This window comes from Argopecten irradians, chromosome 10, assembly GCF_041381155.1.
Source record: "Argopecten irradians isolate NY chromosome 10, Ai_NY, whole genome shotgun sequence".
Classification (NCBI taxonomy): Eukaryota; Metazoa; Mollusca; class Bivalvia; order Pectinida; family Pectinidae; genus Argopecten; species Argopecten irradians.
Window position 1 is genome coordinate 11,691,362 of NC_091143.1, and position 26,454 is coordinate 11,717,815.

Genomic DNA, 26,454 nt, shown 5'->3' on the forward strand with positions numbered 1-26,454 from the left:
CGAATTAGTTGTCCGTAGATGGCGATCCACCTTTTAAAAGTTCCGAATTTGAATAATGTTCACACACAGTTCACTATCTGGTAATCCAAGAAATATCCGTAGTGACCGCCTTGAAGGTTGGGAATCCAACTGATGTTCAGAATTGGAATAATGTTCACACACAGTTCACTATCTGGTAATCCAAGAAATATCCGTAGTGACCGCCTTGAAGGTTGGGAATCCAACTGATGTTCATAATCAGGCATGGGTTTTTATAATAAAATGACCATTGTCCGATAGGTAAACCCGGATGTAATCAAGATCAATAGCATAAAGATATTATCACAATTAAACGACTTGACAATATATCGACAGTTTTGATATGAAATATATCTACTTAAGCTTATCAATGACACCATTGCCTCAAGGAAGGATCTAAACACTTTGACATGTGAATACTATATGTAATTGTCGGTCACTCCACAAAAATAAGACCACAATGCCTTAGGGTAGATTTTAAACTTGTCAACACATCTATAGGTAAAATATACAATTATATAAAAAACAACTTAAGTTTGTTTCTTTAACTTTTCTCATGCTTTTCTATGGGAAAATTTAAGTTGAGTGATTCCTTAAAGTTAAGGAATGTTCTTGAAACTGGGTCGAGAGTTGTGTTTGAAGAATAGATTTTTCGTTGAAGTTTTTATAGTGTCTAAGCATGATATAATCTCCTGACCCTTTGAATTGGAGAAATCCAATCATGTATCTTAATGTATATTCAAATACAAAATGAGCGCACAATTTTAAATATTATTTTATTAAATATACTCTGTTGTCATGGTGACATCTGTACACAAAACAAGGAAGACAGAAGGACAAAGCGACCAACATTTATGAAACAAGATGACAAGAAAATGGAACGTCAAGAATACCGGAACTCAAATTAGCTTACTTAATGTATAAATGGATATTGTGTGGTTTCAAGCAGAAGCAATATTAATTAACTTCAACAGCGTTAATGATCGTACATCCGACAGAAAATATAACATGAAGCAATGACGTCATTTTTGTTGTGTGTGTTTTTGGTGTATCATACTAAATGGTCATAAACAATGTTAGCACATTAAGGTAAAGGATGTTGCATTAAATACATTTTTTGAAATGGACACAATACTTTTAGTGTTAATATTATTTTAATGGTAAAATTAACGATATGAGTTAGGATCTCTTTTTGGATCTAGATGCCTCCTTTTATCTAAAAATTTAATTTCTGTATTTTGCTTGCTATTTTTTATTTTAGGTTATTTACCATCATTTCATTTGGATATCCAAGGAAACAGATTACATGTACATCAAAATAGGATTACAGTCACTAAGAGAGTATTGACCTCTTTGGAATCTATATTATAGCCCGTTATTTTCGCGGGGATGATATTTTTTTTGCGATTTCGCGGAACATTGCTGTGATCACACAAAAAAATTGCTCCGCGAAATATTGAAAAATCATCACACAGACCCTGAAAATAGACTGTTAGTATTTAATACGCTAAGAAATAAATAACTTTCTAGTTACCTAGAACCTAACCGAGAGTTAAAAACAAAAACATCATTCACCAGATGTAATTCGTCAAAGATTTAAAGATGCTCCACCGCTGACAATGGTATTTTTTCACTATCAAAAACAGGAGCAGACGATTAAGTATTTTTCTTCAGTTACAAAAGTTACTTACTATACATAATTTCCAGAATTGAAATGTTTGAGCATATAATTTTATTTCAAGTTGAAAATATGAAAATTAATTAATTGCATCCCGAAAAAATTCCGTGTCACTATATCCTATATGGAATGAAGTACTGATTGCGCATGCACCAAAGGCAAAATACATTATTTTATATTATATTTAGTGTTAATTTGACATATATATACACGATTAAACACCAAATATTGTTCAAATAATGAACATCATTTATACTCTGTCGGCGGTAGAGCAACTTTAAAGTGAACAGTCGGGCAAGGATAGCTAAAGTCGGTAAAAATGGTGTGAATGTATCCAGTATAATTTCTTATGAAATAGAAAAAGAAAATCTCCCGTCAAAATCTGTCTGCGTTCAAGGCTTCAACTTTTCTTTATTTCAATGGTCAGAACTGGGAAATGTAAGCAGAACTTGACCGTCGTATTAATGTGTGAGAACTCTTGGAAGGCCAATGATCGCATTTAGACTGGTTTTCGTTGCCCGACTATTCACTTTAAGAGTCTTTTTATCTTGGTTGTATAACTCAAAATTTCAATATATTGATAGCAAGACGCATGTGTAACAAAAAAATCTAATGAAATTTTATGAATACAGTGTAATGTATATCACATAGTTAATATGCTACGGTGTTTTCATTTTTTGTACACTATGTATTTAATACTTTGTTGCAGAATAACTTAATTCATATTCCATATTCATATTGCGTTTCAGGTAATTTGGTGTTTATAAGACTGACTTTTCAACTTTACTAAATTATATTTTCTAACTAAAATATTCAACACTTTTCAAATGATTTGGAATATTTGACTCGTTCAATTTACCATTGTGTTTAGCATATATTTCTTATATTTAAGTTGCGAATTTGGTTTGTCTACAGTTATCAGCAGTCGCTAGAATTACTGTTATGCCATAAAACTGTACAGCAGATATTAAAGTCATCAATATATGGCTTTTTCAATCGAGTGAATTTCCTTAATTCCATTAGACAATACGAAAATATACATTTATATGGACCAGATTCAAGAAACGGTATTTATTCATTTTTGAATAGTTTTGAACCAGATAAAGCATACATTTTCGTTCTTTTGATATACATAACTTTGTGTTGCATTGGGTGAATTTCCGAACCATTAAGGACTGGCTATGTATTCGTTTATTTAAGATGCAGTAACTTAAATAAATATTCCTTGTTGATGCTTGCAAATGGTATCATGAATACGCGCATAGACACCAATTAATTTTAGAGCAATTTAGAATGCATTTCCAACTGTCAGTCTGTTTCTTTTCAAAAACTTAGTATACTCATTATAAAAAGATAGATATAATTTTATATAGTTGTTTTAGTTCCTGATATTTGATTGATAACAATTAGTATAATCATCCTGTTCTTGCATAAGGAAATGTTACAATGTGTAAAGTTGAATAGTTAAGGTGGGTTTAACGGATGAACTTGCTTACCAATTCATTATAATCCTCCAATTACATAAAAATACGCCAATCTTGAGTTAATACGATTTACGGTCGATCAGTCTTACCTTCCGGCGATTGTGATTTTTGTAATTTTCGACGGTGATTCGTAATTCTATGACGTCGTTTTAATATCTCTAAATTGTTTGAACCTTCGTTTACTAAGTATTCCTTTGTAAATTGTATAAAAATACCCATTGTACAAATATTCAAATTTTCTTTGTGTTAAACTGTATCATATCTTATATTTCATTAAACACAAGGGAAGCTCCAAAATTCTATTTCTATTTCAGTTACTGTGGTATCACTCAAGTAGTTATGATGCGCCATTGTACATTATGAATCCTCTCGATGATATCAAGCAAAACTCATAATTCAATGAGTTATTTTTAAATTATCCTATTTAAATACATGTATTTAGATATATAAAACTCTTCAGATTGAAAACATTAATAAGGATTAGCGTTGCTAACAATTGTTATTCTTTCATTTTCAATTTATTGATAGTGTGTTATTTTTATATTAGATAACATGTCGTCTTACGTCAAACACTTTTAAGAACTGTGCAAGACTAAAAGAATGTAACATATTATCTCTTAAACGAAATACATGTACCATCCCAAATACAATCTCATTTTCAATAATTACATGTAGACTTTGACAGTAAAAATAATCTACATAAGAATAGCCGTTATTTTATCATTAAAATGTTATAAGATACTTGTTATGATGTCTGTAAAATATCAAGTTATGCTGAATCTATGAAATATTCTCTATTTCAACAAATAATGACATAATTTACGTCGATGATTTTTTCCATTCTGTCTAACAGCAAAATAATGAGTACGAACTACCAACATTGGAAATAAATAACTAGTTAATAGCATGACAAACACCATTATTATATCACATATGATTTTGACAACAGTAGAAGTTTTCACATAATAAGCATTCACACTTTCATTCTCTCGTTACCGCAAATATCACAGCCATGACAGCGAACCCGACAAAAGTACATGACATCTTTTTGACATCTTTGTTACCGTCCATCTCCTTAAAGAGAATGTCAAAAAATATTATATAAAATAATGTCCCTGTAGCTAAACTTTGTAGAATAGCGTTTGGTACATTAACGTCCGTATATAGCTGTGCACCCGTTGAAATAGCTATTCCTATAATGATTCCAACTGCCGCTAAAATAGCAAATGAAGTTACACTGAATACCATTGTACTGTGTTTTTCGTCATTTCGCATATGTTGAAGTCCTATACCGAACGCTAAAATTCCTCTATGAATGCTAATAGCAAAGCACAGCACCCAAACATTACTTTCCAGACTCTGTAGTCCAAGAGCCATCCCCTCGAATACACCGTGAAACGATAACGCGGTTATAAATAGCACTGACCTCATATGACCCCTACTTGAATCATCCCCTCGACTAAGTTCTGTAACAACTTGTTTCACTTCCAGATCCTGAAGAGGAGCAGGTTCAATTTCCATGTCCATAATTTCTTTGGTATCTTCATTTTCGTTCATAATATTAACCTCGTGTGAACCCGATTCAATATCATGATTTTGAATTGAGTGTAAACTTCGAGATTCAATTTCACCTTCAATATCACTTTTTAGAATTGTAGAATGTGTTGTTGGTAATATTTCACTTTCTGTCCATTCTCGATCGTTATCGGTCATTTCCTGAAGTTTCTTATATAGTGCGCGAATAGCATGTTCGGTAAATATCACACCGAAGAATCCCGCCATTGTCAGTAACTCAGCTACCGGATATGTGGAATGCGATCTAATTTGAGACATCATCTGATCAATTTTAGTCCGTGTTTCCGGAATCAAGTGTAAAAAGCACGTTCCTAGAAACACACCTCCAGAGAAACATTTTAAAGATGATAGCATGTAGTCAAGTATTTTTTTTCGTTTGAAGATCGTTTTAGCGAAATATTGCATGAGCCGACACGGGAATAGGCCAAACAGCACTGTAAGCACAGTCAATATGACTAGCGCGATTATTTTAGCTACAACTACATCCATGTCCACTTCTGATTCTGACATTGGGGAATGTTGTCGACTCGTAAATCCTGACATGAGACCAAAAACGAAATGGCTGTATCATAAGGTAATTCGTTTCAAAATGTCATAACACAATTGCTTCCCAGGTTTTCAAAAAGCTCTAGAAAGCTTTTAATTTTTTAACTGATGCTTTGGTTTGGCATAGAATGGTATTGTCCGTATAGAGATATAAATGCGTTTTCTGTTTGCCATCTCTGGAGACTATTCAGGTTACGGAGCTGACCGACAATAAGTGGTCAATACTATTCCGCCTGTGTTAATAGGTGCCATATAATCCAATGCTCGGCATATTAGCGGATAAAATCACATACAAATCAATGTCGCCCGTTTTGTTTACCCCACACTTTTAAATACAACGTGAAAAGAATTAGATTTGTATTCCTCCACCAGTTTAGGGATGTGATTGGTTTCCTTGTCGTGTGTGTTCATCCGCTTACACAATTAAGTCCTCGATATGTGTTCAGAGCTCCATCCGCTGTAGACAGCGGTGCGTTATGGTCAGCAAAGATTCCCTAGCGAGTCAATATCGACTGACCGCTACCTCAACAGGTCCAGCTGTCAATACCACGTGACTATCAATTATTATTGGTCAGTTATATTGTTGGTATAATACGTTCGATTGTCTGCAATACAGAATGATGGATACCGGTAGACAAGCCAAGAGAATTATTCCACATATAAATATGCTCGTATCGTATATTTACATTTACACTTTTATACATATACAAACGATGACCGGAAGTTGGCTATAGCGTACTCCATTCCTGAGAACATGATCGTATTCTCTAACAGACTGTGATTAACCTTTCCCACTTAATGTTAAATGTATTTGATGACGGCTTCATCAGTGTGTGTATTGATGTCACGCTAATCAACATATCTTTCTCGATATAGTTAGTGTCGAGTTGTTTGCTTGATTGAGCACGCTGTGTTCTTTTACTGACAATGTTTCTCGGCACAATACCAATCAATGTTTACCTCTCCGTACCTACGTCGTATCATACCAGTTCAACCAGTACGTACAGTGTTCGTCGAATGACTGCTTTTATTCCAAAATACCTCGCACTCCTTATTGTTATTTAAAACGACCAATCTTTCCTTTTATCTGCATTCGTGACTGGATCCAGAATTCTCAGACATATTAAAATTTCACATATCTACTATTCCTCTTTGATGATTACGACATAGCGATGCGATCATTTTTTAAAGGAGTCCTGGAATAGTCTTAGGCGAAGATGAAAGAGAATTACATTTTCCTGGATTGCTCCATTGCATCTTTGGTACAGCGATGGCCGAACTGTATCACGATAGGCAGCTGTGTCTGACGATATATCATCTGAAAAGAGATAAAAACATTAAATTTAAGAGAAGAAGATATCTACAACTTACACTATCTTCTTAAATAGAAAGTGTTAATTATGTACTACATTCTTCAGGTATCTGAAACTAAGCTTTAATTAGTATTTTTATGACAAAATGTGTACGATTGTAATATCACATTATCTTCTACACTGGAGCTGGTATCTGGCAACAAGGATAAATAACGGGTATTTATGCAACAATTGGATCATCCATCATCAAATTATCTCCCCATAATTTACCCTGTGAAATCATGTATCGCACCCTAAAGCAGGCACGGCAATTCACAACGTGGACTTTACTCTAATGCTCACGCAAACTAGGCGGTGTATCAGTAGGAATCAGCATCTAGTCTATATGTCGGGTATAGATATCTCTCTTAACCGTTAGTTTATGATCGTCATATCGTCAACGTTGTCCAATATACGTCGTCATAAAGATCACTTTTTTACTATTCATATTTATAATCCGTTATTGGTCTTAATGTTTGTTAGCATGCAATGACATAAATTCTCATGATTTCTCACGTAAAGGCATATGCTAGATAGTTGTGATGGAGAGTGGAGGCGGTTTTAGTGGCATAATTTGAGTAGGAGGATGGCGAGATGGAGAAATATCCATGGAGGTAAACGAATAAAGAGGATGAGGAAGAGGATTAACATAGCAGGATGAATAACTGACGAAAATGAAGGAGGAGGGCGACGAAAAAGAGGATGCAGATGAGGAATTGACAATGACCTTGGTCATGATGGAATGTATAGGTGACAGTGGTGATGGCGATGTCAACGAAAATGAGCAATAAAAAGAGGAGAGTGGAAGGATTTTAAAACCCTTAAATAAAGGCCTTACTGAGTCAGACATCACAACCACTCAACCGTCGACCGAGATAATCGTTCTGTTCTGGTCACATAACTCCACGTACACCTTTCATTATCAAGGTGAAGGTATTTTATATTATGGATGCATAAAACTGATACCACCTACAACCTATCGTAGACGACAAACAGTGCGTGTCACATCTTCGTGATAACAAAGCGTAGGATAAATCATGATATATTGATGTGTAGGAAGGTTCATTATCCATTTTCACAGACTCCATAATATTTTCATATATCATCTCAGGTGTGACAAATCGATATGTTATAAAAATTATGTTTATAGATTTATTATTTATTATAATCTTTTTATGTAATTCGACTAAAATTATCAAAAAAGTATTCTAAACATAATGTCACCTTATTTTGTGACAATCGTATCCAGTCTACTCAAAACCGTCTGAATCTGGGTTGAAACTTACGCTTTTTATATATTTCCAAACAAAATATTCAAATAGTCGGGAGATAGAGATATATGTCGAATCAGTCTGCATTTTCATATGGTTGTCCCAAATGAGGATTATCTGAAAACTATGGAAAATGATTTGATTAATCTTCTCGAGAGGTGTATTTAGGAGGATTATGAGTGTAAGGAAGTGAAGAGGTTGTTAAAGTGACCAAGACATTTGCTTCTTTCAGGGTCAACTAAAGACTGAAAGATGCGGAGAAAGAGAGGGGTAGGGGATGGAGAGATGGTTCAGGGAGGAATTAAAATTTTACATTGAGGGTATAATTCTAAGTATGATTAAAATAAAAAATAGTGTTCTATATAGTTTCAGATCATAAAATCAAGGTTTTCTGACTTTGTGAAATGTATAATTACAAATTACAGAAAAGTTCTACACGTTGTACGGCGTAAAGGTTACATAGTTAAAACATTAATGGTACAAATCCTCACAATCACAACTGCAGGGCCAAACACTGCTCACTGGCCTTAACCCATATGGGGTATATGTATGTATTGTAGTTAATTCCAAATAACATTTCTTTAAAATCAAAATCATATGATTATCTTATTTAAAATAATGACATCCTCTTATTTTTTAAACCATTACAGAAAACTATACATTCGTAGTAAATCATGTCAATCACAAAACATCGAAGGACATGTTTTAAAAAGTAGAGTTCGCCAATTCAATATTTACGACTAAATTGGACAAGATCTCAAGAAGAATTATTACGATCGGAGAGCCTAACAGTCAATGTGAAAAACTCAAGTTGGATATTCCTTCAGTGTAGGAAGATGATCAGAGATATTTAAACATATAAAAAAGAGTATGATAATACTGTTACAACAGCCAGTAATGAAATGTTGACAAAAACATGTGGAAAATATATTTAAAAAAAAAACATGCGTATCAATTTACTGTATAATAATAGTCTAAAAGTCGTTAGAGGTATGAAAACCCGAAATGATATATTGGTCTAAATTTTTTTATTATTTTATTTTTATATTTACACTTTTTATTTTCACGCAAATAGATGGGGTTATGCGTTTGTTATAAAAAGTGATATATATAGTTGGAAGTGTCGTTCATCACACCATAACCCCATCACTACCCCTCCCCCACGCCTATGTATGTATTGAAAATGTGTCAATGTAACAACAAATGATATTCGAAAACAATGTATCACCTATTGAGCAATTATACTCATAAACAATATCCGTTATTACTTTGGAGAAAAGCTAATCGTTTGTCTCTCGTCATGCTTTTGATTTCCATACCTATACACGAAGTTTAAGCGTTTACGATCCACATGAATGATTTGTTTAATGATAGGTTCATTAATAATGAACTCTACAACACGGCAGCATATTATGTTTCACGAGAATCCTATGTATAACCACCCATTATCTCCCAATATATAAAAAACAAGTATTGTATATCGACCGTACAGTAACACATTTTCGTGATATAATGTTTAATTTTTCGTCCACGTCGATTTATTTTCGCGACTTAGATTATAGTTAAAAAGGCTTCTTTGTATATAAAATAAAAATAATTCAATGACGATTGATTTTTGCTAATTACTAAAATTGCTAAGTCATTTTGCCAGTGAAAATGATTTGTTAAGAATAGAAAAAAAAATTAGAACCACACTATCCTGAAGAGTAAGCGTTATGTGCTTCATCGACCTCCTCTGTTATACATTTCTGAAATCACAATAAGGCCTAAGTCTTGTATGGTTTGTAATGAAAACCATGTTAATCGAAGACGTACAAGATTGACATATTCACACTAGAGAATGTAATGCCAACATTAAGATATAATAGATAAATAGCAAACCAAACATATATATTAAAACGTATGGTTAGATACCCCGTAATCCCTTACTCTTTTTACAAGTCGTATATGACAATGAAATTAAAAGAGTATGTTCCTTATATCACTTACAGTATATGAATAAGATCAAATCATACATTAAACAACGTAAAATCACCAAAAAGATACTGCTCAGCGGTTGCATTTCGCGAGTGGATTAGTTTTGCTTAATTCGCGTTTTGAGCGAAACCAGATAATTCTAAACACAATGAAATATTTAGAAGTACCTTAACGTTTATAATACTAATAGTATCGCAAATCCTGAACCATGAAATTCAACCTTCGCGTATATAAAGCGCTATTCAGCAATACTTCATATCCCTATTGTAGCTTTGTATTTCTCGTCATTGAACAAAGTGTTGATGAATAAAGGCAATCAAATAATAACTCCAAAATGATATGCCTAACAATGTATCTAATAGTGCAACGAAAACACATATTTTGTCAGCTATTTTCATTTTTATATAATTGTGTTGTTAACTTAATGAAGCCTTCGGCATGTCACTAAAGAAGCACATTGGATTTCTTATCATTTTGTAGACTATTTTTACGACCAAAACAAGTTTGTATGAAATAGTGAAAATAGAACCACCGCGATAATTACGTAGATACAGTCATCAAAATGTTTTTTTTTTAAGTTTTGAAAAAAATATACTTAAATCAATTATCCTTATTTCTTTCATTGTATTTCACAAATGAAAACCACGTATGAACATGCGAATGTTATGCATAAGTATAAATCAAACCGTGATGATGAGGTCCCCTTAAACATCGGGCAGTAAAGAATACACTCGTCTATTCTTCCTCTACTGAGCTATGTCGTTGTATAGTTAGTCATACCAGACATCAATTTCCTGATCCTACTGTCGTCTGCAGCCTTTACCTCAGACTATCAGCCAGATAATCCAATATTCAATAATAGCTTACTAATATAGATAGTCCCCAGATGACATTAGCGTCTTCTTCCTAAGTCCCGTCATGCAACACTCTACAGCCCGTACGTTATGAATGTTTTATACCCAGAGCTCCACTATGTGGCGGAACCAGGCATATAATCGTAGACTATAAATGCCAAGGTTTCGGAAATTAAAATCTTAATAATATAGTAGTTCAACCTTGAGTACATGTATATTCAATAGATGATTTGCATGTAATTCAAGTTAAATATTATTAAACGTTTACAACTGTGTGAGTGGGGATATCCATAGCAGGCAGGGCATTCAGTGATGTATGATATAATTATAATTGTGAACAATTTTCTACCTGGTTGGCACTGTTTAACTGACTGAATAACAAGTCAGTATATCGCTACTACTACTACCTACGATGCGATACAGTACCATAGCACCACTACAGTACGGTGTATTGATTCGGAATTCTGTTTACCTGTGATAAGAATGCGTGTCAGTCGAATTATTTGCAGACATAATAATGGCACTACGGTGTCAATAGGTTTACTATTGCGTTAGCTTATTATATTTTCGTACCATGTACAATACAAAGTCAAAATATGACGTGGAGCGAAATGTTAAATAAATGTTGACTAACATTGCCCCTTTATACGCCAGGTTTGCAAATAATTGAACAAATGTATACTGTAGCAAATCACCTAATTTAACTTTATTCAGGGTGTATGCCATGCCTTGTGTCATTTATAGTACAGTAGTACTGGTTACATTGTTTGGTTTCCAGAATTTGGCCATCGGGTAAAAAAACTGATTTATTCCTTATTATTTCCTTTGTTGGTTCAAACCGGTACCCAAGAAGAAGAAAAGTAGATATAAACTAAACTACACTTATACTGCCGTATAAATAATGTGTAGATCCAATATTTGGAAACAAGGTACATTTACAACTCGGCTATCATGACCTTAACGAAGAGAACTTGTGGTTGGATTTCAGACACCTTAACCACTAAGCATTCGCTAAGCCGACAACCAAAGCATCACTGCTTTTGTAACGATGGGATTTCCGTAGAACCAAAAGATCAAAACTATTATGATTAAATGAATTTGCAGTCATGTAAAGGGTACAATTTTTCGTCTGTAAGTAGTCATATTAAGTAAGCTTACTGGTCGAAAACAAAAATAATATAAATATCAAAATGAGAGGACGTGAAAAAGTTCGTGTTACAAATGGTACCGATTAACGGATTTATGAATGTTAGGCCTAGCAGTTTCATCGTTGTTTACCAACAAAATATTATTTTTTGGGTTAATAAGATGATTTACAACTAACACACAGCTTATGAACATATCGGTCATTAATGTAACATACGTAGTCAGGCTATCAACAATGTTAAAGAAACTATAAACATACATATGCTATAAAAAACAGGCACTCACCTCTTCAAAGATGAAATATACAAAGGAACATGAAAATGCCTTTTACTTGGCACAAGTTCCCCTGGCGATAACATATGTTAAAATGTTAACAACATCTACTCCACGGCCCGACTCTCGCAATTCCAGAAGAAATACCCATTGAAATAATGTAAATAATCTATTTTCAGCCGTACACGCTCTTATCACTGCTGTATGCTTCAACGTTCATCCAAGTAAAAAAGGAAGTTCAAAATTCTCATTTCGTATATCTACATCTTCTGCAGTGCATCCAAGTCAAAATAAAAGCATCTCATTTCACATGTTTCAAGTCGTGTGTACTGATAAGTTCTTATACGAATGCACCTAGTAGCATCACTCTAAAAGTTGTTACACGAATGCACCTAACATCATCCCTCCATTTACTTCTCGTCTTTAAATGCTCGACTGACAATCACGTCTATCGAACGCTTTGATATACGTCTTACTCACACAGCAGTGTGAGGAGTTGAATTGACGCGGGTGACTTATAGATCAGGAAAACGTTTTGGAAAGTCTTCGCAGTTGCTGAAACGCTTGTAAAATTGTGATAAATAAGATTGATTGGATAGCCCGGATTGATGCTAGTGGTATATAATAATTGATGCCGTTGAGAGGGTTATAAACAAATGGCAGCGATCAGGTTTCATTGATTTTTGGGCTTAGCGCAAAGTTCGTACGGCTTGTAATTCAAACTAGTGGTGGTGTTAAGCACGTAATTATTGTTAGCTCGATTGAGCATTTATTGGAATTTAGTCTGCCGTTAATGATTTATAGTCAAATTCGGACACTTAGAAACAATCGATATAGAAAATGACAATGTAAATGCGTTCTTTGGCTTTATTCTATCATGCTTTTGTACATAAATATTTATTCAACGGTTATTTCGTTTGTTTTCAGAAAAGATATAATAAAAGGAAAATGTCTTTTTACCCTCATATATTTGCCACGTACTCCTGGCGAGGCAGGTGGTTTGTGTGTGAAGAGATTAAACAGTTATCCATCGTGATTACACCTAGCATCAATGATGCGACTGAGTTGTCTAGCACCCAAAAACCCACCTACAAATTTTTAATTAATTTAATTTTAAATATATTAACATCTACAATAATAGTGTTCTGATGAGGATGACCCATTTTGATTTTCTAAACATAAATACAGAAAGGTGTTGTCTTCAAAGAATTAATTAGATAATGAATTCTCACAAAACACTCACAAAAAACCATTAAAAACAAGAAGGCCCATGGGCCCTTACGCGGTCAACCTGGTGTTCCGGATTACAGAGAATGAAACAAAGGACACAAAAAACATCTCTTCTATTTGGCCCATCAGGCCCTTTGTAAACCAGGTTCAGTGGTTTTGTAATCTGTCTTTCTTTCATATCTACGAAGAGTATCTGGTTACTCAATCAAATCTTGTGAATACAGAAGATTTTTTTTCCTTGATTTTATGTCATTTTTGACTACTTTTTTGGCCCCGGCCCATCTACCACTCGTGGAGTGGTTGGCCCAGGGACCAATATGGGATAGGTGAGGCTAAAATGGCTATAACAGGTAATAATAATTCTAACCAAGTTTGACGTATTCACATTCACTATGCAAATGATGCTTCTTAAATTGTATTTTTCCAATATCAATCAAGAATAGATTTGACCCCTAATTCAGGGGGGAGTGTAAAGTCTATGAAATGCCAGGGCAACATGAAATTCATTTAATGTTTGTGTAAAGGGGCTGCTTAAATAGACCTTCCAATCTATTAAGGATATTGATGGATAAACAGATTTAAGTTAGATGAAGTCATTATTTATATGCGATACGACTGTGACAGTGCCAGATAATGGTTCTAGGATTGGGGAATTTTTAAGTCTGTATAACCCCTATTCATCATCCATTTTCACGTGCTGAAGTCCGTACTGTGAGACAGTGATATATAGATAAGCGGTTGGATGTAACGTTGATGTACGTTTCCCTTGGGTACCATGGTAACACTTTCTGTGTTGCCCTGGGTCATGGGGTCGGAGGGCAGTGGTCTTGTGGTACAATTGTTCATCGATTCTTTAATATTTCCTATGGGGGGTGATGCGGGGATGACGTCAAATAATACTAACTCAAAAATGTGTTTTCCCCCTATAAATATTAACTATTGATCCAACATGGGACCCCCTTCACCTAGGGGGGGGGCGGGAGAAGAATGGGGCAAAAGGGAACGTGAAAACCCCAGAGGTCATATAATTCACAACTTTTGTTAACTGTAATGGACCTCAAAGACCTCTTTAATCCTCTATGAAGAAGTATTTGATTCTACCATTTCTGGAATTTCAGAGGAAGATTTTTGAAGTTTTAGCCTACTTTGACCCTCCCTTTTGGCCCTAACGCCTCTAGTCCCCCTGGGGGTTCGGTCAGTCGTTGGGTGGAAAACATTGTTAATAGAGATTCAATGGCCCTTCTCATACTGATATTTCTGGACAACATTTGAACCTTATTTCACCCTATAACAAATGGACCAAAATGCAATGCTCAATAATGTTCCTCTGCCTGGTATAAATATACTATACTTGACCCCCTCCCTAGGGGGGGAACGTGAGACCCTAGGGGTTCATACATTTCCACAATTTTTGTAAAGGGACCTCAAAACTTTTAATACTCTCGCGTTGAGTATTTGATTCTCTCCATTTCTGGTATTTCAGAAGAAGATTCGAAGTTTTGAATAGTTTTAGCCTATTCTTTCTTGTTAGAGCCCTTTTGGCCCTCCACCCATCAGGCCCTCTCAGGTCGTGGAAAAGAAAATCAGAATACTAACTATAGCGGTCCACTGTAGGCGTTACTTACATCAATCCTGGTGGAACCATACTTCATATAATTCACAACCTTTGTAGGGACCTCTAAGATGAAGAGTATTTGACCGATACCATTTCTGGAATTTACTAGGAAGTTTTTACATACATACACTTATATACTGTATATACATACATACATAACATACATACATACATACATACATACATACATACATACATACATACATACATACATACATACATACATACATACATACATACCATACATACATACATACATACATACATACATACATACATACATACATACATACATACATACATTACATACATACATACATACATAACATATATACATACATACATACACACATACATACATGCCGCACACACACACACACACACACACACACACACACACACACACACACACACACACACACACACACACACACACACACACACACACACACCACAACCACACACACACACACACACACACACATATATATATACATATATATATACATACATTCATACATACATACATACATACATACATGCATACATGCATTACATACATACATATTCCGTACATACACCCTCACATACACTCACCCTCACATACATACATACATACATACATACATACATAACATACATACATACATACATACATACATACATACATACATACATACATACATACGTACATACGTACATACATACATACATACATACATACATACATACAAATGCATATTACATATTGATATAATTTGCATAGCTGATACCGTGTTTTATTCTCATTTTCTCATCACGGTGATTACTTTTCTTTTGATTTTTAATACTCTATATCACATATCAATGACAATGTTGTATTACATATTTTCTAAAATTACCCTGCCTGAAGCATGCCTGTTACATATAGTTACAGACCAAACATCTGACATAATATTATCTAATATGATATAATATTTAATTTGAGGTGTTTACGAGTTACGTCAAACTGAAATGTGTTTAATTTATTTCACAATTTCCTTTAGCATGCATGCCTGCTAAAAACAAGAGTCCACTGCACATAGTGCATATAGCAGGCTACACATGACATAATTATACAAAGTTTATTACAAAATTTTCCTTAAGATGCAGGCCTGTTTACAAAAAAGTCCACTGCACATAGTGCATGTAGCAGGCTACACTTGTGAAACATTACTTATTCAAATATCCATTACTAGGGTATACTATCACAAATTTGGGAAACAATATCAATAGTTACTACTGTTTTCTGTTTAGAAATTGCCAAAAAAAGCCAGAACTCATTTTTAAGTTGCTTCCTCAATTGTATTTTGTTGTAATTTCTGTGTTTGGAAGTCTGTTATTGTGTTTATGTCTTTTCTGGCATTTCCATATTGTCCACTTCATGATACAAATAAAAGTGTTTATTTATTAAAGCAAGTCTACTTTTACCAGGATATCCAAGAATAACAAATTTCTTCTCTTTATTCATAGTGTTTCCTGAAATATATTCAGGTACATACGTTTTTCATTATGGCATATACCATATAATCCAAATTTAAATTTCGTATACAGCACTACTGAAGATTAAATGTTGTATATATTCGTTTTAGACTTTCTGCAGAAATGAACATTTTTCCATCTGAATGAGTTACCGAATTTCATTATCTTCTTTTCTTACTATATAATAAGTTGGTGGATCATTTCCATTGAAATTCATTTAATCTTAAGACATGTTAATATATTAAAACAATTTAACCAGATATCTTTCCATTGATAATTGTATTTGATAAATGGTTCTCCCATTTCCATTTCAACATCGGGTCTATTATTACGTTTTTAAGTTTCATGCCATTACTGATATCTTGAGTTTTAGAATTTTTATATTCGATTATTTTAGTATATCAGATCAATGATATTCAATCAGAATCACAAATCATATTAGTATTTTTCCTTCATTTAAGATATCTCTTCCTCGCGTAATATTCGTTTAGTATTTCATTGGTAATTGCCGACTTCAAATCTTGAATAACTATGAATGCAGTTTCTTTTTATCTCTTAGTTTGCCATAATATCTTGATCGCACTTTTGAATGTTTTCTGTGCTGGAATCCCATACATCACCTATCCGTATGTATTCCACTGTTTGAAAAGGAGTTAAAGAAATAGTGTTTTCTATTAAAGACAAATCATATGTTTGCCAAATAATTCTCGATTCAAAAGTTCCTCTGAATGTTTCTTGCATCATTAAACTCTTAAAAGTGTTGACCATGCTGATAACAAGTTTTTGTAAAATTTAGAAATACGACTAAAGTTTAGCGAATTAGTGTCTGAGCATTTACACAGAAAGAAATTGCTTCCAAACTTACTGTCTAATGATTGCAGCCAGTACTGACCAATTGCATTCCATGAATGTTTAAATGGGAGTTTTAATGATTTATATAACAATTTTATTTGTTTACTCAATGTGAAAAAACTAACATCCATAACATCCATGCCTCCAATACACGTTGGAGAAGCAACACCATTTCTAGGAACATATCCTTCCCATTCCACAAAAAAATTCCAAATTAGTGTGTTTAATTCCTTCAAATATTTATCAGGTATTCCACGACCGTCTAATTCGTGGCCAATCTTTAGATATAATAAGTGAATTAATAATAACATTTTTACCGAAGATAGACAGGTTTCTCGCTTTCCAAACGTGCATACAACTATTAATCTTATTTATTTTGTCTCCTCCATATTGCGTCGTTATCATATTTCATGCACACATGGTTGAATACCTTGTGTTTTGTTGTTCGATCGTGTCCAATTGCATTGCTGTAAATCTAGGTCAGATTATTTTACATCTTCCAAGTTATAAATTACCAGTAGTTTTTTGTAGATTTACTTTTGAGCACTGATGCTTTTTCATAATGTCCTAAATTTTAAACGCTTCCACACGTAATTGACTTTTCATCTCTAAGAAAGAATTGCGTATCCTTCAGCAAACATGTTAATTTATGTTTCAAATTGACCTGGAAGTTTAAGCCGTTTATAATATTGCTTGTTGCGAATTGAACATGCCAAAGGTTCTTGCTTTGTTTATAATGTACAAAATTGGTGCGATTGGACTGCCCTGCCTTGCAGATCTTGAAATGCCAAAATATTCCGAGATAAAACCATTTGTCTTAATACATGTCTTCGCATCCACTAACAACATTTGTACCCAACCCCGTAAATTTATTCCAAAATTAAACCGCTCGAGACATTTGTCTATCCATCCCCATTCAACCCTATCGAAAGCTTTTTGTTGATCTAGAAAGATAACAGACCCCTCTTCATTCTCTAAATCAGTATATTCAAATACATCCTGTATCAATCTATTTGCGTCGGCAATGTTTCTTCAGGAACGAAACCTTTTTGATCCGGATGTATGATATCTGGAAGAACTTTCTTTATTCTGTTGGCCAATGTTTTTTGCAATTATCTTATAGTCACCGTTTAGCATCGTTAGTGGTCGCCAATTTTTAATATCTTCACGCTCGCCCTTTTTTTGTACAATAACGTTAGTATTCCTTTTGTTTGTGATGTTGATAACTTATTAGTATTACATATTTCATAAAACTAGTTCAAATAAATTCTTTTTTACATTATGTGCCAGTAAATCTGATAAATTCTGAAACAATTCCATCTTCATCCGAGGGATTATTCTTTTTCATTTCACTGATATCTTAAATATTTCATCTTCGCTCATATCTTTATCCATACATTTTGTTCTCTAGATTAACTAAAAGAATATCCGCAGCATCTCTGTCCATCCTTCCGATGTAAAGAGTTGCTTATAAAATTTAATCTGTTCTCTTTGGATAGAATTTATGTGCATTTTTATAAATCTCCTTCTGCGGTTTTAATTTTATGCCAAAGCTTTTCTTTAGCACGCTGTTTTTCTAGGTTAAAAAAATATTTTTTGTTGATCGTTCATGCTCTTCGAACTCCTGCACTCTCGCTCTTACTCTCAACCCTGTTGCTTTATTACTGTAATGCTCTCTCAGAATGTTAGTTAGCATGTTGATTTTTTCATTATCTGGGTTAGTCTTTGTTAATGCATCCGGTTCTTTTTCGATTTCATCAATGTACCTGTCGGTCTTATTCAGGCACTTTGCAACAGATATTGTTATTTCTTTAATCTTAATTTTTGCTATGTCCCACCAGTCTTTCAAATTATCATATTTGTTCTTTTCTGTAACCCAATGAGTCCAAAAGGCTTGAAATGTATTTTTGAACATATCGTTTTTTATTGTATTAACATTCATTTTCCACGTCCCTGGACCAATTGATGGGGTTTATTAAGTGGTCGTTAATATGTCGGGATGGTCGGAACACAAATCTACCGTATAATTACAAAATAATAAAGAAGCACTACAGAGAACTGTATTGATACGTATGAATATATAACTCGTCTACTAGCGGCAGACACTAGGGTTTATATATGTATAAACATTTTGTCCCGGTAAGAGATAAAATAGCGACATTTACTGTTATATAATGCGTAAGAGGTTGAATGTTATGTGGGGGAGGAGGTGCCTGAACGTGTGACTGTTGTACATGTAGCACTAAGCATGCCAAGATTTTTTATAATACAACAAACTTTGAAAATACTATTTAGATCCTTATGTTATAATATACAGTAGCTAATGCCAATGAAATGACAGCAATAACGTTTTCAGAAGTAGCATTTATTAAGTTCGATGGAATGTCGTGAAATCGATACCCTTCATCAATGTCTCCTTCATATGACTGTGAATGTGTTTACAATAAAATCAGCCAACATTAATCATAGTTCAACGCATTATACCCTTCACAATGAATACCTGTGATTCCTCAATGAAACATTCGAAACACGAAAGCATTTTGGTGAGATACAGTAATTATAAAAGACTTTAGATTATTTAAATAAGCTTAAGTTTATTATGAAAAACTGTACAAAAGTATTCATCTTATTTTCTTACCTAAATGTTTATTAAAGAAAGTATACTGCACCACGCAGCGTAATTAAATTTAAAAAAAGAAATATATATTGCTTTAACACCTATCATTGCATCCTGTTTAGCAGATTGAGTTATCGTCAAAACGTCTTCCTTTAATCTCTTACTTGCATAATTAAATTGACACATTTACAAATGCTAAAGAACATTTTCATCGAAAGAAAGAGATCAACGTCATAAGACAACATAATCCCGAACAATATTTTCCAATTAAAATAAACACACAGCCATTGAAGGGAAGTTATTTCGACTAAAGAAAGACTATATCAACGAAACAATTTCAGCAACATGAGTTTTAGTTAGAGATATGTTTTTATTCCGTAAAATAACTGGAAATTTTCAACGGCAGGGAGTGACATCAAACATTAGAACATATTCAAAAATCACAATATCATCTTGTTGATTCCACCACATTATCTCTGCTCTTGTCTACCGGCCATACTTTATCCTGAGCAAGTCAAAACACAGAAGACTGGACTTTGTTCTGGATGGCCAAAATCATTATATAGATATTGCATATAATATCATTTTGTACACGTATATATTTATATGACAAACAATACAACATAGTGTATCATCATTGATTTTTTTCTCTCTCTGTTGTAACGAAATATCCCACAAACCATTTTCCAGAGAAGGTTAAGTGTATTTCAAAGGTCAATGTCTAAATATCTCGAGGCAAAATTGGCTGCCCTGAAACTATCACGTATATATACAAATTAATGATTGTTCTTGGATAAGGTTACTAGTAGTGATATTTTGTATATATACTGTCTGGTAGACCGAAGTGACACACGAGACAAATTATGAGTTATGTTTAGGACAAAACCAAAATAGACAGCAACATCATATTTGAATAATGATACGTATAGACAACATCGTTTGACCTTTGGCCCTCGCTGACGGTTTGTCTGGCGTTGTGAGACTTCGGCTTGTCATGCAAAAATTGCCTTGTAAATAGCCATTTTTCATGTGAGTCTAACGTTTACATACCAAACGACACTATACCAGTTATATTCACTAATACACGCGCATTAAGTCAATATTCGATATATGTACGCCAATAATATAACCCATAAACAAAATTATCTCCCTTCCGGTACCTATATTTTGAACTAATATAATAACATTGTACATAAATAACTATAGCTGTAGGATTGAATGTGAATACTTGAACGACTTAAATATGGTTTAAGAACCATTGACTTATAGGTCGTCTTAATCCCTTATTGAATCTCTGTAAGAGTTTCACGGCTTTTTATCCTTGTTTTATGAGTCTTGCTTCATTGCCTTTCTTTGAAAGAATCTTATTCATTGTCTCTATTAGCGTTTCGCTTTTTTTTTTCTCTAATTATGAAAGACTTTTCATAGCCATTATGTAATAATGATATTTCATTTTATTCTTTGTTCTATAGTTGTAAGAGTGTTTTTTTTTTCTTTTTCAATTTTGTGAGATAGTTATAACCCGTTTGATCTCGTTTTAAGAATTAAAAAATAATTTCATCTTTGATAGAGTACTGTTCCATTTTGACATTCTTGTTAATATGAGTACGTTTCTCGTATCGTTGTTGTTATGGATACTACTTCTCTTGTTACGAGAACATTCTTCATATGTCATAATTTTCCTTGAGTTCCAATGAACCGTTCTGTTTTGCCCTTGTTTGTAAATGGCGTTATTTATATTTCTATTTAGCCAGCAACTAATATAAAATTTTTAGGATTAGCTAACTTGCGATTTTGTTTGAAATGTGCTTGTTATCAGAATTATATAGACTTTTATTTTATTTTATCACCTTACAGCTATCTATCTCTCCTTTGTTTAATAACACTGTTTACTGGTACATTAATTCGAAATTGATATTTAAACATCATGTTATTTCTAAGGATATGATCCTAGCTTATTGCAGTAGGGACTTTGTTCTATTACGATACCTAAAATGAACCAAACAGTCTTAAAAGTAGACCTGTTTGAAAGAATTATGATTTCATGACCTCGTCTGACACTTGTACCATAATACCACAGTAACCTGTGTCCCAATAGTGCCATACCATATATGGTATTGAGGCCATATCGGCAGGCCTCGCGGAGCCGTGGCATCACCCGCCAGTCACGATCGCCAGACATCAACATCAGAAACTGTAATAATCCCGTAGGCATGATAGCATTTTTAAGGAAGCCTCCGTTGGTCTATTATATTAGCCTGTATTCATCGTCGTTTTATTGTAGAACTGATATTATCAATAGTTTATAGTCATTTCCTTATAATTATGGTCGGAATAAAATGCCATTACCGTAAAGGTAGGGAATAATAAAACTATAATGTTCATGTCGGTTGTGACAATAATATGGAAGTTATTATCAAATGTAGCCAGACCTGCTTTAGCGACTACCTCTTTATAAAGACCACCTTAATAATACGACCACTTTCTGTGTCCGAAATGGCATTTCCAACTGTATTTGTCCTGTGTATATATGCTACTTGGCAATAGGGTGAAATTTTTCTTTGTTCCTTAGTTATCTTTATAAACAGGTTTGACTATGCAGTTTTAATTTGTAAATCTATATTAGGTATTTAACTATCTAGGTCAATCGAGTATTTATATTACTATATAATTATTCTACATGCATGTGTATTAACGTAAATATTCAAAATTCAATATCTTAATGTATAGACGTGCAAGCACCAATAGATTTGTGGGAAAACACATTAAATCTGACAGACAATCACAACGCTGTAATGCGTAATATCGTTCATTGTTTTACAGAAATTGAACGAACATCAAAAAAAGCATAAGCAAATTCAAAAATGTGTAATTATTAAATAATGTTATTAGGGAAAACCAAAAAGGAAGAACATTGGTTCCGGAAGTGTAATTATTTTGCTGTTGCATAAGCGACATCGACAACATCACCATGTCTGATATTGGTCAGATCATATCAGGTGATGACCCAATGAGTAAATCAGAATCCATGTAGAGAGTAATTCGGTCACGGCTTATTATTTGTTTTCATACCGAGTCGGTGAATGTAAACTAGAAAGTTCGATTTTAAATTTATCTGCTGTTAAGGGCAAATACATGCCTGACTAACATTAAAGGAAGTTCAACGACGTATGTAAACAGCTAATGGACATAATCGATTATTTCATTAGAGAAGATGAGTGCGTGGTAATGTACATCCTCACTATTCCAAAGGTTACAATCACTCCCGTTATATACGCTCCTGGACTATTTCATAACAAAACTGAAGGTATTTTAGGAGAGAGAAAAAGCTTGACCAATCACAGGCCTACAGACTTCCTTTGACTATTACACAGTACGCATGTCCACCTATAAAGCCATATAATGCATTTAATTACTGTTACATGATTATATTGATGTACATAAAATAATGAAACTTCCTGGGTCGCCTGTTGTCGCAAAAAGACCAGGCGGTATTGGTATGTCATAGTTAGGGATGGATATCGCGATAGTCATAATACTGCTGGAATATTTGGGTGATGAATGTATGGATGTAGGAAATGTGCTACCTGATACGGAGAGAGATAGGGGTTTGTTTATTGGTTTTATTAATCTAACATCCAATTAACAGCAAGGGTCATGTAAGGCCGTGCCAGTATTGTTGGTGGACGAAAGCCGCAGCACCCGGGGAAATCCAAATATTTTTCTTAACAAATCTACAGTTTACAAATAAAAAGAAATATATCGAGAACGAAAATAAGTCGCCTTTATTGCTATTTGTTAATCCAAAGTACCTTTATCACTTTGATTTGAACATTGACTTAAATTCTTATGCCATATTTCATTAACCCCACCCCCTCTATTCACAACTTACAAAGGATTTGAAAACGAACTGTATATTTTTGATCAATCGAACTTGAAAAAATGGATAGTTCATTTACTAAATGGATTAATTAAAGCTATATAATAGTTCAAGATTCGTGTTTCTAAAATCATTACGAAATCAATCATACAGATTTTATTTGCTTCATCACGTGTAACTGGGTTTTGGATAATAATTAGAAGAAGAAATCGTGGTTGTTTTCTGGCTGTGTTAGTTTTCGGTCAGTATCTACAAATAACCTGGGGACACAAGAACAACAATACGTTAAAGTAATGAAAATTACCCGGACCATTTATAAACGTATGTTTAAGTAGCATTATTGGTTTTATCACTTAGTAGATTTGACTTTTCAGCTGACACACGAAAATATTTTGAAAAGTGATTGCCCTGTACCTTGTACGAATAAATCTTATTACAACACCCAAACTAGTATTGAACAAATTATTTTACTTCTTAGAATAATCTGTTTGGGTCTTTCAATAAATCTGTTCGATGGATATCATCAAATATTGATTAACTTTAATGGGATTTTATTGGAAGGAACTATGAATGATAATCGTTGTTTTTATTCATTTCAAGTGTTCAAGAATCATGAAAATGTATAAATAGCAAAACGTTAAGAATAATACACTATACAAGGTGTACATGTAATATGATAACACGACGATGTGTACTCGTATATTCTGTTCTATTGCATCGATAAGAATAATTATCATATAATCAAACATCAAATCAATATAAGCCTACATGTAGGTCCTCAAAAACACAGGTGCTATTAAAATGTCAATCACACCATGAAACTAGAATTTACAGGTGTATTGACTTAATATAAGATATAATACATGTGCATATAAAATATAACATAGTAGAGACAATTTCTTGTGCAATTGCATGATAAGTCGAAGATGTAACCTCGAACAAGAAAGGGTGATTTGTAAATAAAATAACATCGTGTTTGTAGCTGTTTGGCCCATTCCCAAATGATCCGAGCCATGCTATTTACTAGTCATACAATTTGAAATGATACACAACGGAGAGTAACTGTAATCGTGTTCATTTAACTGCTTCTTTCAACGGCTATTGAAGTAAAACGAAAAGAAATATTTTGACACTTGAGATTCTATTTTCACTTCTAACAATACGTGCCATGATCAAAGCACATAGAGAAATAAAAATAACGTATACCTGTCCCTGAATCTAGTTAAACACGTCAACCGTTTTAATGGTTAAATGGTAACAATTGCGCATCAGCTTTGTATCAATATTTAATTAAAATGACTGTTGAATCAGCCATTTGTGAACGTAGAACACCACATGTATTAGGCAGACGTATGTACCACAGACATATTTTTAAAGTAAAGTATCATTGTTATCACGTCATCGTGTATTACACGTGTGTGTGCAATAAACAAATATGATTACACACTGGTAAACAAAGACAATTACATATGATTTAGGACAATACATCCAATGTTCAGCTGACCTTTACCTTCGGTAGATTATATATCATGCTTTAAGCTGTTCTAATACGCTAATCATAATCCAATTACACCTAATTAAATAGCATTATATTACATAGGAATTTGACCTTAGTGCGCACACGTGTGTATATACATAATGTACTATAATACGCAATGACAAGGTGCGTGACAGTGGAAATATTTCTATTAATAAGCATTATGATAGCATTTTAATTAGGATGATTCGATAGAATACACATCACTAACAAAATTAACATATTGTTGTGTAAAAAATTCAGTCAAACTAACCAACAACATCACTTACCTTTGATAATGAGCTTATCACCTGTCGTAATAGCACCTGACCACCTGAACTCCAATCCACAAATGGTTCTCACATAAGCTCAGTGACCAATCGAGAAAAAACCTTGAGGCAGTGTCGTTACGGATCGAAGCCTAAAGAATGACATTTAAACGGAAGCGATATGCCTCTATTATCCTCGTGAGTTACGTTGAATAAACAGCCTGACGAATCGAATGAGAGGTATATATTGGTTGTTGTAACGGTATTATGCAGAGCTTAGACGGATTTGAGCGGATAAATACAAACTCGAGTGTATGGTGGTGAAACCCATTGATTTTGCTGGTCTTTGGCATGAAGCGTTTTACTGGTGCAAACAAGTACAGTGGAACGTATAGGGTCAGTTGGAAAAGTTACCTTAATATGAATGGCCGGTGTAAAGGGGAAAGGGGCTGGTATAAATTTATAGCAAGCAAAGGGTTAACATAAGAAGTATGAGAGTAGTATACATGTTTCTAAAGTAAAGTTCTTATATAGAGAGATATAATAAGTTAAATATAGGGAAACTAAAGGGATGGTTATACTACAGGGAAAATAAAGGGCCACTTGAAATAAAGGACAATACAAAAAAGTTCTAAAATAAAAGAAAGCAAAAACTGGTTTTAAAATAGGAGAAGAAAAGTTACGATATAAGAAAGTAAAGTGCTTTTTAAGAAAATGAAACAAGAAAGGAACGGGTCGGTTATAATAAATGAAGTTAAATACAATGTAGTTGGTCCTGATATAAGAAGGTAAAGACTGGTT

At 33.7% G+C, this 26,454-nt stretch overlaps 1 protein-coding gene across 3 annotated transcripts; it reads right to left on the reverse strand.

Moving 5' to 3' along the window:
- Positions 1-780: 780 nt before the first annotated feature.
- Positions 781-25,885, reverse strand: LOC138333119 (zinc transporter ZIP3-like). Of its 3 annotated transcripts, none has more exons than XM_069281252.1 (2): positions 25,675-25,885; positions 781-6,619 (listed from the first exon to the last, which is right to left on the reverse strand). In XM_069281252.1, exon 2 carries the CDS (start codon positions 5,296-5,298, stop codon positions 4,162-4,164), a length of 1,137 nt encoding a protein of 378 aa, XP_069137353.1. In that variant the 5' UTR covers positions 5,299-6,619; positions 25,675-25,885; the 3' UTR covers positions 781-4,161. The 3 variants fall into 3 exon arrangements, with proteins under 3 accessions (XP_069137353.1, XP_069137356.1, XP_069137354.1); XM_069281255.1 differs by lacking the exon at positions 25,675-25,885 and adding an exon at positions 10,769-10,899; XM_069281253.1 differs by lacking the exon at positions 25,675-25,885 and adding an exon at positions 10,588-10,757.
- Between the last annotated feature and the right edge of the window lie 569 nt (positions 25,886-26,454).

Bases quoted from the DNA above. Each gene is read 5' to 3' on its own strand.
- LOC138333119 (XM_069281252.1), bottom strand. From the start codon at position 5,298: ATGTCAGGATTTACGAGTCGACAACATTCCCCAATGTCAGAATCAGAA.